The sequence below is a fragment of the Anabas testudineus genome, chromosome 19 (genome assembly GCF_900324465.2).
Source record: "Anabas testudineus chromosome 19, fAnaTes1.2, whole genome shotgun sequence".
NCBI classification, from domain to species: Eukaryota; Metazoa; Chordata; class Actinopteri; order Anabantiformes; family Anabantidae; genus Anabas; species Anabas testudineus.
This window is the reverse complement of record NC_046628.1, coordinates 17,806,510-17,825,179: the sequence shown is the minus strand read 5'-3', so window position 1 is coordinate 17,825,179 and position 18,670 is coordinate 17,806,510. Positions and strand designations below refer to the sequence as shown.

The 18,670-nt window shown below is 44.1% G+C and overlaps 3 protein-coding genes across 5 annotated transcripts; 1 reads left to right on the top strand and 2 right to left on the bottom strand.

The window, feature by feature from the left end:
* Position 1: 1 nt before the first annotated feature.
* LOC113155832 (cytochrome c oxidase assembly protein COX11, mitochondrial) lies at positions 2 to 4,801 on the bottom strand. 3 transcript variants are annotated; one of them, XM_026350539.1, is made up of 6 exons: positions 4,693 to 4,801; positions 3,900 to 4,257; positions 3,656 to 3,811; positions 2,525 to 2,650; positions 2,120 to 2,344; positions 2 to 403 (listed from the first exon to the last, which is right to left on the bottom strand). In XM_026350539.1, exons 2-5 carry the CDS (start codon positions 4,215 to 4,217, stop codon positions 2,156 to 2,158), a joined length of 789 nt encoding a protein of 262 aa, XP_026206324.1. In that variant the 5' UTR covers positions 4,218 to 4,257; positions 4,693 to 4,801; the 3' UTR covers positions 2 to 403; positions 2,120 to 2,155. The 3 variants fall into 3 exon arrangements, with proteins under 3 accessions (XP_026206324.1, XP_026206323.1, XP_026206325.1); XM_026350538.1 differs by lacking the exon at positions 2 to 403 and having other exon boundaries at positions 590 to 2,344; XM_026350540.1 differs by lacking the exon at positions 2 to 403 and having other exon boundaries at positions 590 to 2,344; positions 4,701 to 4,798.
* Positions 4,802 to 5,395: 594 nt separating this feature from the next.
* On the top strand, positions 5,396 to 10,748 carry LOC113156830 (chromobox protein homolog 2-like). The gene is made up of 5 exons (XM_026352180.1): positions 5,396 to 5,501; positions 5,595 to 5,638; positions 6,869 to 6,934; positions 7,637 to 7,706; positions 7,790 to 10,748. Exons 1-5 carry the CDS (start codon positions 5,436 to 5,438, stop codon positions 9,188 to 9,190), a joined length of 1,647 nt encoding a protein of 548 aa, XP_026207965.1. The 5' UTR covers positions 5,396 to 5,435; the 3' UTR covers positions 9,191 to 10,748.
* Positions 10,749 to 16,291: 5,543 nt separating this feature from the next.
* Positions 16,292 to 17,822, bottom strand: nog3 (noggin 3). Its single transcript, XM_026350885.1, is given in 2 exon segments — positions 16,292 to 16,955; positions 16,957 to 17,822. Coding segments are annotated over 2 exon segments (669 nt in total). The 5' UTR covers positions 17,413 to 17,822; the 3' UTR covers positions 16,292 to 16,742.
* Between the last annotated feature and the right edge of the window lie 848 nt (positions 17,823 to 18,670).

The window sequence follows — 18,670 nt, the reverse complement described above, 5'->3', positions numbered from 1 at the left end:
AATAAAAGCATGACAAACCATCTATACATCATTGTTGTACTGAAAGTAACTAGATAGATTTACTATAGTACTGTGCTTGAGTACATTTTTGAGGTACTTTTACTTGTGTAATTCCATGTACTGTGAAATCTTTTAACTTCTCTATAATTTATCAGTTACTTTTTACTGTTTTACTCTGCAGAATAATGTAACATCATCCAAATATGATGTAATGAATACTAATAAACAGCTCAGATGTTTTTGTTTTTTTTGTGAAATCAGAAAATCCTTTGATAAGTTGTAACTTTAAACTTAAAGTGTCCTGATTTTTGTTCCTAGAAACAAATGACAGTTCAGATCTTCTGGCAACAGCCAAAGCACTTCTGTTCCTCTGCTGACACCTGGTGTCCAAAACAGCAGAAATCTGAAAAATAAACAGTATGAAAATCTTAAACTGGGCCAAAGCACTGAACAGGAAACAGGTTTGCTTCTTGTACAGTGAATAAAAATCAAAAGGAAAAATTACAGCGTGATTGTCCAGAATAACTGGTGGTTTAAAGGGACAAAGGAGGCACAGAGTCAGAGTACAATGATGAAATAAAAAGCTAAATAACTGGACCAATCAACTTTAATAAGAAAACAAAGAATCGTGCACACTGTTCATCAATGAACTCACCGTACGGCTGATTTATTATGTTAACAGGGAGTTTTTGATGTTATTTTTCTTGATAAAATTAGAAATCTGAGCTCATGGTAACATGGATCCTAACTTCATGTCCTGCACAGTTACAGACTCTGATGGGTTTTTGTTTTTCTTTTATGAAAATCCCACTTTGTCATTATTCATTCATTTATCCTCAGACTAACAACTGATCAATGAGCTGTTATAATAACTGTTAATTATGGTAAATGATTCAGATTTACACACTTCACGTGATGTGTTGATTTGTTGCCTCGACCACAGGTGAAACAAACAACAAACATCTGCAGGTGAAAAGGAGAAAAACTCAACCAAAGTTTCCAAAGTTTAAACCTGTAAGAAAAAAGAACTAATTCCAATATTGGTGCCAGTAAAGTGGATTCATTTACACTTTCTAAGTCATTTATTTCAAGACTGGAAAGAAGCGTCATGTCCAATTTAAGACACGTCTACTTACTGAAGCACCTGAATATGTTAAAACCTCTAATAATAAAGTCCTAACAAGAAACCTGTAACTTCAGGTCATCAATTATCTGACATGCGAAAGCTGACGTAGTATGAGAAACTAAAATCTCAAAAGGCCCAGAGAGACCAGTGCACTGCCACATTAACATTTCTACATTTGCAGAATATTTTGTGAATGCACTTGCGTTTCCTACATTTGCCGGTGGTTTATTAAGTTTCAGGATCACTGTACCAAAAACCTGCTTTAGAGGTTTCAGGTTACTTAGGTGTTTTAGTGAAGGTGAGTTTCCACGTTGGATACAGGCAGACGTCTGGAGCTTGAGGTGAACGTGTGTTTTATGATGGTTGGTGGTGAAACTCACAGGTCTCAGTCTGGACCATCTGCTTTGTTTTCAAGATATGAAAATTGCTGCATTGGTTGATGTCAACTGATTTTCTGTTTTGGGTTCCATCACGGTCTGTTCTGAGCATTAGTTCAAGTGTTGGTACAGAAGTCTCTCAAAGAGTTTTTTTTTCAGTTGCGAAGGAAAAAACTTTCCCAAACACAAAACAACAACAGAACCAGTTACAAACCAGAACCAGACATCGAGCAACGTTTTTATCTGTTTTTCACAACCTGCCAACTAAAGCAGCAGGATTTTCAGCCCGGTTGTTGCTGAAGGACGTTGTTGGTCCAGCTGGGCACAAGTCAACCCACAGGAAGACTTTCATAAGCTGACTAATAAGAACAGAGTGGGAGGCCTTAAGACACAGGAACTCAAACAGCTGAAGACTAAAGAGACGTTATAATGTATTTGTATTTTTAAGTAGAAAATCTTATAATCTCATATCAGGAGCCTCAGAATAAAAAACAAACCATAAATTAAGCAGAATATGGACACTTTCAAGACAAAAATGTTTCTCAGTGTAAAGTCCCGTTTAACTCGTGAAGCACATATTCACAGATTCTTTTCTCTGTTACAGTTTAAAACCCACCCAACAGGGTTCTGGATCAGCATGTTGGCGGTCTTGTCAGTTGTAGCTGTATCCGGGCAAAGGGAGTTTCTGACCCTCCTTGGCCTCAAAGAAGGTGTAGGACAGTGTGATGGTGTCCACCCTGGCCATCCGGGGGTCATCATCAAACTCAGGGTCAATGTAGAAGAAGACGGGCATGTCCACCTCTTCGTGAGGGTTCAGACGTTGCTCCTCAAAGCAGAAACACTGCAGACAGGAGATGGAAGAACGCCAGATTAACAGCTACAACAGGTGCTCTGGTAACAAAGCTGTGATTCGTTACTCTGACAAAACAAGTGAGCGATGGACATCACCATATAATCACCATCATAAAGAATGTTTGATCCAAGATGGTTTAATCTGTTTCAGCATGTACCCTTTCTTTACCTGGATCTTGTTGAAGTACTGTCCTGCCTCAAAAGGCACCACATTGTAGGTGGAGATGCCTATAATCGGTTTATCTGTGGGGTTTTTGGCTCTGTAGAAAGCCAGCGCCGTCTCACCTGGAACCACCTGAATGAAAACAACAAATCATGTCACAGCTTTCTGGTTTCACACTAAAATTAGCCTGAACCCAACAGGTCTGCAGCAAAAACCCCTGATCCAAACTGAGCTCCAGCTTCGCCCCGAAAACAGAAGTAAGTGGAAAAACACTCAAAGGATGTGAAGATACAATGTCCGTCCAAGAAAAAGTCACACACTCTTAATATTTTTTTGCCTTTATATTTGATTATGGCGTGTGATGGGAAATGATGTGTCCTGCTCCCTGAACCACTCTTTCACAGTTTGAACCAGATGAATCCTGACATTGTCATATTGTAATATGTCCGTGACATCAGGGAAGAAAAAGTCCACTGATTAATAACCTGGTCCTTCAGTATATTCAGGTAGTCAGGTGACCTCATTCTTTGGACTCATAAAGTTACTGAACCAACCTGACCAACTGCAGCAACCCCAGATCATAGCACTGCCCCCACAGGCTTGTACAGTAGGCACTAGACATGATGGGTGCATCACTTCACCTCCTCTCTTCTTACCCTGATGCTCCCATCACTCTGGAACAGGGTCAATCTGGACTCATCAGACCACATGACCTTCTTCTATTGGACAGTTCTTAACCCAGTTTTAGTAGTTTCATCATCTCCTTAGATTTATTATTTGATTCATACCAATAATTTGACTCTTCTGAAACAGATTAACAACATTTCCATGACCACTGGATGTGTCTTCAGACTTGGTTGTTTAAGAAATGAGAAGCTTCCACTGCATCAGTTAGGGTTAAAGAACTTGTTACCATCTGAAACAAAATCATCTATGCAGTAATTATCCAATGGGAGGCTCTTAGCTATTTGCTTAGTTAAATCAAGGTGGTGTTTTATTTTTTGGACAGGCAATGAATAACCTTTGGCTGTGTTTGTGTGTTTTTTGGGTTGAAGCACAGTTTTAAGTAAAAAGATAGACAGAAGAAGAAAAAGAAGACAGTTATGGGAAATGTGTTGAGGGTGATTTAGGTCTTACGTAGATCTCAGTCTGTTGTGGTCTGAAGTTCCACTGAATGCTGGCGTGAGTGTCGGCGCTGAACGTGATCTTGATGATGCGCTCCTTCACTGGCTTCATCGTCTCTACTAGATCTGTATCGTGGCCGGCCACTGCTGTGCCACCAAGCCCTGACGTCTGACAGACAAACAGCGAGGTCACACGGGCACAGTAAGGACAAAAACATTAGTTTGAGATCAGGATGTTTGGTTTTGTTATTCCTCACCTGACAGTACAGTCTGTACAGCGGCACAGCAGCGTACGACAGGCCGATCATCCCCACCCCAGCTGCTGCGATGTATGTCAGCACTGTCTTGTTCTTAGTCTTCCACTCCTCCTCCTGGCTCCTGGTCTTTCTGTTCCGGGTCTTAGTGCCTCTGCTCTGTACGTTGAAGTGCAGAGGAAGCCTCCGTCGCAGGAGATGTTCAGCATGAGAGTGCAGAGTCTTGGCAGAGTCATACTGAAGCGTCCGGACACAACGGGTTAACAGCACAGAAGCCCGAGGGCAGCAGAGGGAGGGATGGAGGATGAGAGGCAGCAGCATGGCTGGTCCTGCAGTCAGTCCTCACCTGAAGATTAGTCACCTGAAGGGACGACACACCATGTCAATAACCTCTGGATATTTAAACCTCAGCTGTAGTGATAATATATATATAAATATATATATATATATATATATATATATATATATATCTTAACAGGTTCAGTCGTTTGCAGAAATCACTTCAAATCTATTTTTCCAAGAGTTTGTAGTGGAATTATTTAACTTTACAATAAATCAATGAGTGGTTGTTGGGAAAGTGACAATAAACCTGAAGCTGAGTTTTACTGATAATCATTGAAAACGTGGTGAAATTCAAGTAAAGCAGCAAAACAGTCACATCAGTGACCTACAGCATGCAGGAGTCACCGGCTGCTACAGAACAGCGGTCAAATCAAACCACAACTCAGCTCATCCAACTACAAACACGGTTTAATTTAATGAAAAGTTGGCTGAACAATCTTTAAAACGTTGATACCTTCGGACCTGGACACCGCTGTTTTTCACCACTGGACCGCAACACATTACCAAACAAGTTCAGCGGAAACTCAAAGACCGGTGCAACAGACAAATGGCTCCGTCTTCAGCTCCACACAGAAAGGTTCCGTTCGTCTTCCTATTCTTATAGGATACTATAACACTGTTAAAAGTATTTAACAGGTTTAAATACTTGTATTATATTTTCCCATTTTCTGGTATGTTATACTTTTTATGATGTTATTATGTATGTATTATGAAATTACGTTTTCACTCATTAAAGTTAGAAATCTATTTCTTCCTACTGTTTGTGTATTTAGGTCTCAGTTTAAAAAGGAGGTAATTCTTAAATTGTAAATGAAAATACATGCAAACTCTCACCTGAACCTTCAAACCGAACTCAACAACTGATCTTAACAATAATTTTGAAAGTCATGTTGGCATATTATTTTTATGACATTATTCCAAAGAGAGATATTTTTTACCTGCTACGTCCATTTGATAACTTTAGACAGCAGCTACTGTGAATTACACAGAATACAAACAAGAAACATAAAAGTAAATCGTACTGTATTATAATAATGTCCTGCTCAGCATTATGTTGAACAAACCTGTAGTTAATTCTTATTTTCCATTTGTGTTTTAAACGAGTTAATGTGTCTCAGAATAAACAGGATTCATCAGCTACGGCAGCCGTGTGCGCTCAGAAAGGCGCAGTGCCGCCCGTTCAGAGGGGCTCTAGTAATGGAGGGGGTCACCGTCGGCCAGGTATTTGATGCGGAATGCATCCTCAGCAAACGGCCGCGGAAGGTAAGAAAACACCGCCACCGGCTCAGCGAGGACCCGTCTTCTCAGCGGACACGGTTGTTTTTGTCTCTCTGACGCTTTGTGTCTCTCTCTCAGGGCAAGTTTGAGTATCTGGTGAAGTGGAGAGGGTGGTCGTCTAAGTAAGTAGCTAACGCTAGCTAGCCTCCGGTGCTAGCCGACACATCCAGGAGCTAACACCGAAAATGGCACCAGACAATGCCTGGCTGGTGCCCGGTGTTGACGCTCCTGTTGGGGGGTTTAATCCGGTCCCACGAGGATAAATTATGGTTAATATCTGTTTAACACAGAGAGAGATAATCACGCTGCGGGTATACCGTTAAACAGCAGCTGTTTTGTCTCAGTTTCAGTTTTTTCCTGTGCCGTGTTCACACCGAGCAGCTGATGCTAACATCAGACCCAAAGTGGATCAACAGAAATCAGTGCAGACTGAAGAACCTACCGAACCTCGTTCTATCCTGCAGAGGAGAAAAGCCTTAAACGGACCCAGTATTTACATGAACCCTGCAGTAGTCATCCTGCCAGAGCAGTCCAACACTCATCCTCCATGTGTGCAGCTCTGCATGTTATTGTACCAGATATATGGTCATTAATTATCAGGGCATCACATTAGATTTAGGTCGTTTGGATACTGCACACATCTTTAATCTGCAGAATATTCTCTTGTTTAATCTAATAAGCGTAAAAAAAAAATACTGTCTCATAGTGCCATAATTTGTCCAACCAACCGTCTACATAGCAAATAATTAACACTTTATTTAAAAGGTGACTCTAATCGTTGCTGATTCGTTTTCCTAACTTTGCAGCTCACAAGCTATATTATTCTAGTATCATAGTATTTTATGGAGGAATACATTAGGGCTGAAACTTTTATTTTGATTACTCTTTGTCCAACATCCAAAAATATTCCGTTTACTGTCATGTGGTGAAAAAAGCATCAAATCCTCACATTTGAAAAGCTACAAACAGCAAAATAATTACTTCATTATCAAAATAGTTGCTTATTAATAACAACAAATGCATTTTTCAAACCATTTAGACTTATTTTATTCTGTCCTGAAAAGTGCCAGGGGAAATTTGGAAGTTTCAATGAACAAGACAGAATCAGCTGTAACTAAAGACAAGTTAGTGCTACTGCCAAAATGAATAGAGATACTGTAATAGTACTTGTTCCAGAGGTATCTTTATCTTTCTATCTGTAGAACATTTATCTCTAAAAAGTCAAATTCTTTACGTCTGATTCTGTGCTGAGCTGTTACTCACTTTATTTATCGTATTTTTAAGATTTGAATACATCAGGGTTTTGTTTTGTTTTGTTTTATATAAGTTAATATTTTTCTGATGTTTTCCAGACACAACAGTTGGGAGCCAGAAGAAAATATTTTAGACCCGAGGTTACTGGCAGCGTTCCACAAAAGGTGCGTTTCTTGATCTTTGGTCACTTTTACTTGTTAACAGCTGTAATGCACACTTTTTCCACTTTCACAAATATATTAATATCTTAGGAACAAATCCTGAAATGATTTAACGTTGTTAACGGCAGAATGGAATCTTGACACTTGTTTTTATTATAAAGTGCTTAGATTACTGCAGCTTTGACTTTCTAAAGCGTCATTAAGCAGTGGTTAGTCACCTCAGCTCACTGCTCCAGCTACTTTGCCTTGAACAATTGCTTTTTAAGTTTAGAAACAGACTTTATATGTTAAGGTCCAACAACAGCTCTCACATTTGCCACTGACTCTTTAGCAGCTGTGCCATAATCAGTGTGGAGAGGTGCCATGATGATGACTGATGCAATGTAAAAGGAACAGTTGAAGAAATTGGACGAAGGAAAAAAAGATGTAGAGTTGGTGTCAGTAAGAGTAGATCGAAGAATGCAAATGCACTGAAGCAGGAAACAAAAGTAACGGAGTAATAGCAGATCTGAAATTTAATAAGAGATCACTGCAGTGGAATTGTTCTTCACATTCACAAAGCATGGCCGTAACGGTAGAAAACAGCTCTGACTCTGTTTTCAGAAGTAAGTGGACAGGATAAAAACAGCCTGTGCTTTTGTTTCATTAGATACGTTGAACACATCTGTTTGCTTTAACTTAAATATGGTGTTTCTGTTACTGTAGAGAACAAGAGAGGGAGCTTCTGTTCCAGAAGAAGGGGAAGAGGCCGAGGGGACGTCCACGAAAGATTCTGGTAACATCTCAGTTACTCTGTTGATTTTGAGTCCAAATTTGAAAACATCCTCAACAGTTTCTGTCATGTTGTTGCTCTTTTAGCCGCCTGTGCCAACCGCCACAAAAGACAGCCACTCCTCTTCATCTGGGCTTTCATCATCTGCTTCTTCCTCTTCCTCGGAGGATGAAGAGCACACTAAGAAGGCGAAACCAGGTCCTCGTGTCCACCCCGTCCCCCAGAAGAGGCCCCAGATCATGCTGGCCAAACCGGATCACCCTCGCAAGAAGAAGCGTGGGAGGAAGCCACTCCACCCCGACCTGAGGGCCAAGAGTAGACCTCCTCTTCCTCCTCCTCCTCAACGCCACCCCCAACCCCTCAGAACACCCAGAGACGAGCCTCGACCAGGGGTGAAGAAGCCACTGCAGCCCGCCAGTTTTACCTACACCGGCCTGAGCAGAGCCTCCAGAGACGAGGCTGCCTCCGCCTCCCAGACCTCCACCAGCTCCTTCTCCCAGACAGCCGCCTCGAAACCCGGGTCGCTCAGCTGTGTTTGGATGAACCGCTCCCTGTCCACCTCCTCTCCGTCCTCCGGCTCCTCCTCCCACATTAAAACCAGCCCTTCAACACAAAGTAAAAACTCTCTGTCTGAGCTGAAGCGCTCCATCTCAGAATCGGGCAGCAGCCGAGGAAACGGCTTTAAAGTTTCTCCTCTGAAACAAGGTGGAAGTTCAGGGTCGTTGGGTTTGCACAGCAGCTTCTCGGGAGGCCAGACATCAGTCCATCGCTCCCCACTGGCCCAGAGGAGGCAGGAGGGTGTTGGAGGTCACATAGGGTTGGTTCAACACAAGCAGCAGAACTCTGGCCTGTCCAAACCATCATCCTCATCGTCCTCACCCACACCTCGAGACCAAGCCAACCAGGCGCTCAGCCTCCGAGCTCTCAACCTGCAAAGCGTCAGCAAGCCTTCGGCCGGCAGCAGCCTTCAGGGAAACAACACGGGCAGCGCTGTGGCGAGGTCAAGCTTAAGGAGTGGCAGCGGGATTGTTATAAAAGGAGGAGTCGGGGGTATAAGTCGAACATCGGCTGGAGGTCAGCGCACTGGTGTGGCAGCGGGCAACGCTGCAGAGCAGGGGAGGCTAAGAGATGACAGGGGGAAGGAGATGTTGGCAGGAAGCAGCTCCGGACGAGGAAACGGCAGCGGGAGGCAGGAAGAGAGGAAACACGGACTCAGCTCCCAGAACAGGAGCCTGAACGAGCTCAGCACTGGAGACTCTGACGAGACCAGCAGCAGCGAATCTGAGCCCGACGCCTCCCTGTACCCCCACAACAGCAGACCCAGCCTCGGCAACAACGCCACAGAGTCGGACACAGAGACAGACTGGCGGCCAGCCCGGAGTCTCCTGGAGCACGTGTTCGTCACAGACGTCACGGCTAACTTCATCACGGTGACAGTGAAGGAGTCTCCAACCAGCGTGGGTTTCTTCAACTCACGAAACCACTGAAGGTTGTGTGTGATGGTGCCTCAGTCTGCAGAGCTGAGCTGGACCAAACTGTCTTACAACACTCTTTCTTCAACAGCTCTCAGGGTTCCTACACCGCTCCGGTTAACACTAAGTCACTCCCGGCTCTTCACACACTTGCACAAAAGGTTTGGGAAAAATATTGTGATTTCAAACAAGACAAAAGATTGATGAAGAGAGTGATGAGAAATGAAAGACAACAACAGAGTGGAGAGATCATTTGGATATGAACTTAATTTAGTCAAGTATTTGTTCTAATAATGTAGGAACCCTGATTATTTTTAGACCCTGTTTACACCTGATATTAAAATGCAGTCTGTGTCCAGAGAAGGAAAATTTTAAATCAAAGGTGAGGCGACTCACACTGGTCACCGGTTATTCGTCCATCGTCCTGCATTCACAGCAGCCGCAGCAAAATCACTCATTTTACAGAAATTCCTACTGAGACAAACTGAGTGACAGAAACTGAGCTAATTCTAAATGAGTCTGAGGCGACCAGATGGAGGATTAAAACAAGTTTAACCTCTGCATTGGCTGTCTGGCTTTAAATTTGAACTTTTTTGAATGAAGTTTGCTTTGGTGACGGTTCATTCTTGTCCTCAGTAGCAGTAAAAGTCCCCTCACTAGCTTTCTTTCTTCCCAGAGCTTCCAATCCCCTGTCGTGGTTCTTCTTAGTGGATAAACTTTGCTCAGTTGTGACCAGAACATTTTAACATGATAACCCCTTATATGCAGTGATGCCACTGCTCCATACAGTGATGATGATGATGATGAGCATCAGAGGCAGTTTAAAGCTCTGGAAGAAACAGTAAGTAGACCTCGAGTGATTGGTTTCAGCTTCCCAGTGAAAAATGTCGCCTGTTGTTTGTGATTTCTGACTAAATTTGGCATTGATTGATCAAATCTTAGACACTACATGTAGCTTCTCTCAGTCCGCAGGCTGCGGTGTGGTTGAAGGTGTAGAAACGGGGTTTAAACTACAGATGGATGTACAACAGCACCTCTCCAGTGCCTCAGGTTCTCCTCACAGCAGGATCAGACTCTCAAACCCACTGCCACCGCTGAGCTGCTTGTGATTAGTTTGAGTAGGACGTTTGTGCTCGTCGGACCTGTATCCAAACTAAATGTGGCTTTACCCAGGGCAGCATGTTGAAAAAAAGTATTAAAAAACAAGTGAAGTCTGTCTGTGATCGGTGACTCTTCATCCGTCTTTTCTAATCGTCATTCAGTCGTCTTTGGACCAAAGGTGTGACGGATGTGAATGATCTCATTTTTATTATTGACAGTATTCCTTGCACTACGCACAGTATAAATGTAAGCTGACTTCTTCTCATTATAAAAAGACATTCCATCATTATTCTATTCACCATTTTATACCATTTCAGTACATTTGCTGTCACAGTGTCTCTTGCAGTTGAATATGTGTTAATTTATATTTGTAAATATGTTTTTTGATCTGATATCTATCTGGTGCTCATGGCTTATTAGCTTCAGATACTTGTAGCCTGTGCCTCTGCCATTTCCAAGGGTTTAAATAAACCGTCAGTATCTAAACAATGAAATGTCCCAGTGTCACTGTGTCTACCACTTAGAGCAGAGTGAGTGTGCACTCACCACTCAAGTAAAGACTGAAGTGGTACTTGTACTTCTAGTGGAGTATCGGACTTCTGATCATTGTGCTGGTTGGTTTGTGTTCTGGCTGCTGTTCAGGTCTTCACCAGCAGACGTCCCTGTTGGACACTGAATGAATGAAGCTTCTGAGCAGCGACCTCGCTGGTATTTAGATTCAGATCGGGGAACGTGCACAAAGTGTTCTTTAATCTCACTGGTCAGGATTAAACAGTGGGCAGGTGAGTTCCCAGGTAGATCCAGAACGTAAGCAGGTTATCACAGAGTGTCACACAGGTAAGGAACAGGTGGAACAAGGCAGAGGCAGCAGACACAAGCAGATCCAGAAACAAGGTGTCAAACCACCCACGAGGTCAAAGAGGCACCAGATACTCCCAGTGAAGAACGTGGTGACGTGTTTTCTGGTTGGTGGTTGATGCAGAACAGGTGAGTGTGGGTGGAGCTGCAGGTTAGGTGGAGTCTCAGCCTCAGAAGCAGCTGTAACCCTCCCTGTGCTGATCAGTGCAGCCTTGGAGTAACTAAAGGGGCAGTCCCACATGTTATTGCATGAGACTTTACTTTGATTAATACGGTTTTCTGCTGTTGTCTGAAGATCTGAACCAGCTGAGTGTGAGATACAGAACGAGAAGGAGTCAGGAGGAGGATCAGTCAGATTAGAAATCAATACTGTAAAAGAGAACCAGTCCACAGTTTGAATTCCTGCCTGAATAAATGCACTAACACTAAATTCAAATGTGTCTTTTGTCACTAACGTATCAAATGATGAAACGTTTCTCACAGTTCAACAAGTGCTGAGAAAACCTGAGGATAATCAGTGAACTTGATTTTTAGGATCTGGATCAATATGACCACGAAACAGGTCGACTAGATTATCAGTCGCTCTCTAACAGATCAACTTTAACTAATTAACCCAGCGGCTGAATTGATGACTAAACTAATTAATATGAGCTTGTTGTCACCTTGTTCCTTTAATTCATGTGTTGATCGTCTCTGCTGTAAAACACAGAAACTCACAATGTGATGCTGAAACAAAACAATCCTCGAGTACAGTAGCTGAGAACAAGTATTTAGATCCACTGTGACAAACACAAGTCATCACACACTCTGAGAGGTGAAGTCTGCAGCTCAGTGTGGGACTGACACAAGCGATCGTCCCACAAAGCTGCAGATTCAGTGATTTATGGCCAGAGCCGTGCGGAGAGGTGGAATTTTCCCAAAATAAGTCTGAGTAAACAGGCTGCGACAGAGGGGCCCTCACAGCACGCTGGTATGCATAAACAGTTTGAACAGTGTGGGGCAGTGTGATCGCCCACCCCCACTCCTCTCTGCAACATGTTGCAGCCTCGCTCTGAGTCTCGTATACGTTTGTTCTGATGCTTCAGCCACAGAAATGCCACACACAGTGAAACATGGAGGTCATGTTGATGACAGACAGTGACTCACTACTGCCCCCTGATGGCTGCAGGACAGCTTACAGAAGACTGGAGGCTGAACTTCAGTCTTAGACATGATAACAGTGTGGTTCTCAGATAACTGACCCCCCCAGGACACTGGCAGCAGATATTCGAGGCACTACAACCTGGACAGTTTTTCCATGGTGGACAGTGTTTTCCAGTGGATCACTCGCTTGTACCAGCTGATCCACAGCCGCCTGACAGCTCAGGTTTTCTGAACCGTAAGATTTTCTGGTGATGTTGCCATGTTGCAGACATATCTTTGAAAATACCATCAGATTTTACTGAAGCTTAGGTTTTGTCAGGAGCTTAAACCACAGTTCTCAGACAGAGGAAGCAATTTCTTAGATTTGGATGGACTGCTGCCAGGAAACATGATTCACGTCCTCCTAATTGTTGAGGCTAATTAGTTGTTGAGAAAGAAAGATTTTAAAGGAAAGAGTTGCAAAAGAACAGAGAGTCCCTTTAAATCAAAGTTTTCCATAGTTGTTATTCTGTACCGTTGGTGTATTAGATGAGCATTTGATTTCTGTCTTGACTGGCAAAGTGTCAAAATAGAAAAACAATGAGGCACAAACTGGAGCTGCGAAACGTCCTCGAATAGACACAAACATACTGACAGAAACTCTTTGTGTCTCCACACACAGAGTGACGGCCGCCTGGGATCACCTAGCAGCAGTCTGTGTGTGTCTGTCTGGGTGGAAGGAGTCTCCCTGTTGGCACTAATTCAGCCAGACTGTCATCAATCTGCTGCTGAACTAACACCACTGACTGTCAGCACAGAGCAGCAGCCTGTTAACAGGCACAGGGACCACCCACCTTTGTCTGAATGCTTCCAAACAGCCTGTGGAGGAACTTCACTGAAGTCCTGCTGAAGTCTTTCTGATTGGTTTTCTAATCAGCAGATATTTGAACCTGTGGGGACGATGGAATCACGGAGACATAGAAACTCCAAACTTCTGAAAACCGCCGCGGTCGCTCTCAACTCTCCAGTGCTCATTTGAAACTATGTAGAGCTCCTGATAAACTATCTGCTCCACTATCAGCTCGTGGTTTCCTGGCATTTGGGGGTTCCAGCACAATTTGAATTAATGAGGAGTTGGAGTGTTTTTAAGAATCAGTAGAGAGACAGCAGCTCCTGGCAGCAGGTTGGCTGCTTCCTCTGATGTGAGTGGGTGGACACCGGCGGCACTGGGCCCGGTGGTGGGCGGCTGAAGATGCCGACTGTCTCCTAGCACCAAAGTGAAAACCTTGAAACGTCTCGGTGCGACATCCGACTTCTCTTGACTTGCCCGTCCACAGTTTGTTTTCACAGCGCTCCATCGCTGCTGTACACGTGTTCTCATAGATCTCAGTGTGACTGAGGCCCAGACAGAGGGAGAGTTGGTCGACGTTATGTAATCGACATCATCTATCATGTCTCTAAATGACAGTAAATTCTACTGTAAGTACATGTTGAATTATTCAGTACAGACAGGCCCACCAGCAGGTCCACAGGTTAAAGTGGTTAACTTTAACTAACTAACTTACCCACAGCACTAGTTCTATGTCGTCATAGTTACTTTGATTTTTATTACATTATCCCATGAATGATTTAATTTTCACACTAATAAAGTTATTTACCAGATAAAACTGTATTTCTAGATGACACAGGGACATTAACCATCATCTCACCACAGGTTTCCTTTTGCAGCGTGTTGCTCCACATGGTAACATGAACCCAAGTTTCCCAGGAGCTTTGGTGAGAGTTCAAAATAAAAGAGAGGAAATACTGAACAGGATGGAAAAAAGATCAGTAGTTCAAGTTCTGTTCATGTTCTGCTCGGTCCATAAGTGAAAGTGCACACACACACACACACACACACACACACACACACACACGTCCCTGTACAGATACTGTTCTGCACCAGGAGGAACCATCGTAAGGTCTGACAGTCGCTCTGAGCATTTCATCCTGGTACCTCACAGCAGTCAGGGGAACGTTGGCTACAACATGGAGGTCTGTGTGGTCGTCCCCAGACCATCACTGACCCACCACCAGACTGGTCATGCTCGAAGTTAATGTTCACTGTCACATGTGCTCAGCGTGAACCTTCTCTTATCTGTCAAGAGAACAGACAACAGAGAGTTCTGGTGTTCTCAGGTAAACGCTGCTGCTCGAGCTGCTCAGTGCTGGACTGTGAGTCCTACTAAAGGACATCAGGCCCTCAGGCTACTCCGATGGTGAACACCAGTAGCCTCTCTCACAGTGCTCCAGCACATAGTGGTTCTGTGGCTGGGTTGTTGTTGTTCGACGGCCCAGTCCAGCTCTCCTGGTGTAACGGTGTTCTGGTATCTCCTCCATGCACACATAGAGGCTGCAGGTGCTGCCTCTTGCTACCAGCAGTGACAAGAGAAGAATCAGTCAGGAAGAATCAGGAGAGCGCACCTGTCTGGGGCTCGTCTTGCTTTTGTCCCTCCATGGCACCTGTTGTTACTTTCATTTACACCAAAGCAGGTGAAACTGATTTCCAACCCTTGGTGCAGACAGATGTTCCTGGAGTTGAACGGACTTGGTGTTTTACTGTCAGGTGGATTTATGGAAGTTTATTCTGTGGGGTGTGTTTGATGAGCTGATCCTCACTGACTCAGTCTAATTACTGGTGGACTATGTTACTGTACTATGACTGTTTTTACACTACAGCACTTCAGCAGAGAGTTACCGGGTTCTGGAGCCTGACGGTGGACTGCAGAGAAGGATCAAGGACACGGTAGTTGATAATGATCTGTCTGGGTGTGAGCAGGGCGGGTAAGAGGAGCCGTGCCAGCCTCTCACACATCAAAGCTGGTTCTGACCTCGACCTGAATACCTGTCCATCCTGCAGAGATAAGAGCCCGTTTTGAAGCCTCCACATCTCCCTCCTTCCTCGGACCTTGACGTATGTGCACCGTGTTTTAGAAGTTGATGTATGTGCAGTGATGGTGAAGCTGATGAGCCCTGATAAAGAGGCCTGTGACCCAGCAAAGATCCAAGAGAACTGAAGTGGTGCTGGACATCACCTTGTCCCGCCGCCTCAGCTCTCGTGAGTCTCGTTATCACAGACAAATGTTTAAATCACCATACGAATGGGATGAAACGTTCGAACCTGCAACAGAAAGACCAGTGAAAATCTTCTGGTTTGTAACGAAGCGGATTCTTGTTTGTTCCTGTGAAGATACAGAGAATAGACACAGTCCATAGAACAGGACGTCTGTTTAGAAGAACGAACCTTTAAACCAAATCCATAGAACCTGGACTTGGTTCTCCATGACTAACTGCAGCCGGTGGATATCAAGAGATGAGATTTGATTTCTAACTAAACTTTTCATCCTCAAACAGTGAAGTGAGTCCACTACAGAGTTTCATGTTGTATTTCTCATTTTTTAATAAAGTAAACTCTCGATTTGAAAAGTTACCACAGCCGAGACGTCCTGGGCAGAACGTGAGGACTACAGACGTCAGTTAGTATGAACCAGAACATGTGGACAGGAAAACTGAAGCTGGGACATCAGCTACGACTCCCACGATGCATTTCAGCAAGAAGCATACGATCACTGAGCTTCACACCTGAAACTCACTTCTTCTCTGTAGCAACAGCAGCTGAGGCTCATGGGTAATGTAGTTTTCACACCCGTCCACCAAACTGACTCAGAACTGTTTCACAGAGAAAGTACTTTTACTCATTCACTGTATTTACTGTAAGTACAGATTTAGAGTTCAGTGAATAAATGTCAGTTTTTCTTGCTTTACTTTTACTTTTACTAATCTTATTGTATTTTCTGTGCGTTCTACTTACTTCACAAATGAAAAGTGCTTCTTCAAACTGTTCACAGATCAACACAAATCAATTTGATCTTTTCAAGTAAAACCTCTGAAACTGTCTTTATGTTTGTTGTTTGCAGCTTCTGAAAAAGAACGAGATTTATTTTATGGTTTGAACAAAATATTTAAAGATTTTTTTTAACAAAGTCATTAATTTATTGAGAAAAGAATCAGTGAGAGTTAAAGAAGAGCTTCACCACCAATAATTCATAATGGACCATTATTAGAACGAATATCAGAACAGATACTTTTACTTGTAATAGAGTACTTTCCCTGTGAGTATCAGAGTACTTCGTCCAGGTCGTGAATCTGACTCTGATCTAAAATAATTAACAATAAATAAAGTAACACAGAGTCTGTCCCGTTTTATTTTCCTGATAATGGGAAATACTCAGAGAGCAGTTTGAACGGTACCGGTACCGTTCGGATTCGGTCATAAATAAACTGGTACAATCAGTACAGGTGTAACAGATCCAGTAGATGTGGTTATATTAATAATACTGATCTTTTATATCAAATCAAATGTACAAATGTCAAATATACATCTGGAAGAAACAACAATACGTTAACAAGTCTCTGATTCTCGGATCAAGAATCAAGTGTCACATGTTCAGTTCGGACACGAGCATTTACACTCTGATATCACCGGGTACTGAACAGGTATCCAGGCGCACTTCAGCCCCCCCTTTTTCTGCTGGCAGCGCCATCGCAGGATCGTAAAATGAGTCGATTTGGCAGGTTTGCAGACCATCCCTTCAGGGACTGAACAAGACCGCTTATTGTAGCAGCTCCCCACCTTCAGGTAGCGCGGCCAGAACCTGCATGCCCAGGTCGTTCCACGCGTAAACAACCGGGCAGAAGGCGTAAGACCACAGCCACAGCTGCAGCCTCCTCCGGAGCTTTTTGCTCGGCTTCTGCTTCTTTCCGTGCTGGACCTCGAACTCCATGGCCCGGATCTCTTTGGGCATCGCCCCTGAGAGCTTCTGCCGCATCTCCGCGTCGCTCACGTCCTCGTTCCCCGCGTATTTGTCCTCCGGCGGGGAGACGGACATGAAGTGCGGGTCGAAGTGGCTGCCCAGAGCGCTGCGGAGCTCCGTCTCGTTGAGGTCGTTCTCCTTAGGGTCAAACACCGGATCTGGATGCTCCCTTATGTCAAGTACGGGCAGGGTGTCACTGGGAATGGGACGGAGGAGATAGTAATGTTGGCACATGCCCTCCTCTATCCTGAAGCCCAGAGAGAGCACGAGCAGAAGCACAGCCAAAAAACACGAGTTATCCATGTCGTCTGTGCGCGTCCCAGGTCCCACACAGTCCCTACATTCAGGGAAAATCCTCCCAGAACCAACAGACAGACGCCGGGTTTCCCTCAGAGGTCCTGCTCCAAGTCTGAGCCGAGAGCGCAGCAGACGCAGCGCGGCGACGCGCTCCACAACTTCTCAGCAACTTGGAGAGAAATGCTGCTGGCTGCTCACAGAGAGAGAGAGAGAGAGAGAGCGACAGAGAGACAGGTAGCAGCAGCAGCAGCTCGGTCCGTGACCCAGGTTCCTGCTGAAGGACAGACACACTCAGCCGTGAGCTTCCCCGCTCGGCAGGTCCCGGTGACACAGCTCAGCGCCCCGCAGGCCGCTGCTCTCGGTCCGCATGTTGGCACACTGGCTGCTGCCTCTGGCGCTGCTGCACCCAACCTGAAGGCGCCTCTGACTGCACCCAGATATCCAGCAGGGCGGTGATGTAATCCCGCTTCCATCCAGCCCTCCTAGCTATACTGACCCGAACCCCCCTCCCCCCTTTACAGGATCACACGAGTGAAGTTTACGCACAGGCGCGCGCGCGCACACCGCTGTTATTGGGACTGTTACGGGCTGATAGGATCATTAAGAAAGGACTGGTAATATTACAAGTACTCTGATGTAGTAACAGAAGTACTTCAAGTAGTAAACCTGCTCCTTTAATCTACATAAGGTCTAAATTGGGTGGTGCTCACCCTCCACCCCATGACCCCCCCAAACACCCGTATAAAGACAAACTGAAGTAAACAGTAGAAATCCTGCATCACATAAAACACTAGTGAACCTCAGACCTGACGTTCCTTTCCTTCTTTGATTTCTACTGATGGCACTGAAACAACTCCGTTTACCTCCAACTGCAGGTATCCAGTATATACCCAGTATACCCAGTATATATCCAGTATATACCCAGTATACCCAGTATACCCAGTATATACCCAGTATATACCCAGTATATATCCAGTATATATCCAGTATACCCAGTATATTTCCAGTATATACCCAGTATATATTCAGTATATATCCAGTATATATCCAGAATACCCAGTATATTTCCAGTATATACCCAGTATATATCCAGTATATATCTCCAGTATATATATCCAGTATATATTCAGTATATACCCAGTATATACCCAGTATATATCCAGTATATATCTCCAGTATATATATCCAGTATATATATCCAGTATATACTCAGTATATATCCAGTATATATCCAGTATTGGGATATATACTGGATATATATACT

Coding starts and splice junctions, on each gene's coding strand:
- LOC113155832 (XM_026350539.1), bottom strand. CDS start 4,217: ATGCTGCTGCCTCTCATCCTCCATCCCTCCCTCTGCTGCCCTCGGGCT. Junction 3,812..3,899: donor TGTACAGACTGTACTGTCAG/GTGAGGAATAAC, acceptor TTTGTCTGTCAG/ACGTCAGGGCTTGGTGGCAC. Junction 2,651..3,655: donor CACAACAGACTGAGATCTAC/GTAAGACCTAAA, acceptor GTTTTCATTCAG/GTGGTTCCAGGTGAGACGGC.
- LOC113156830 (XM_026352180.1), top strand. CDS start 5,436: ATGGAGGGGGTCACCGTCGGCCAGGTATTTGATGCGGAATGCATCCTC. Junction 5,639..6,868: donor TGGAGAGGGTGGTCGTCTAA/GTAAGTAGCTAA, acceptor GATGTTTTCCAG/ACACAACAGTTGGGAGCCAG. Junction 6,935..7,636: donor CTGGCAGCGTTCCACAAAAG/GTGCGTTTCTTG, acceptor CTGTTACTGTAG/AGAACAAGAGAGGGAGCTTC.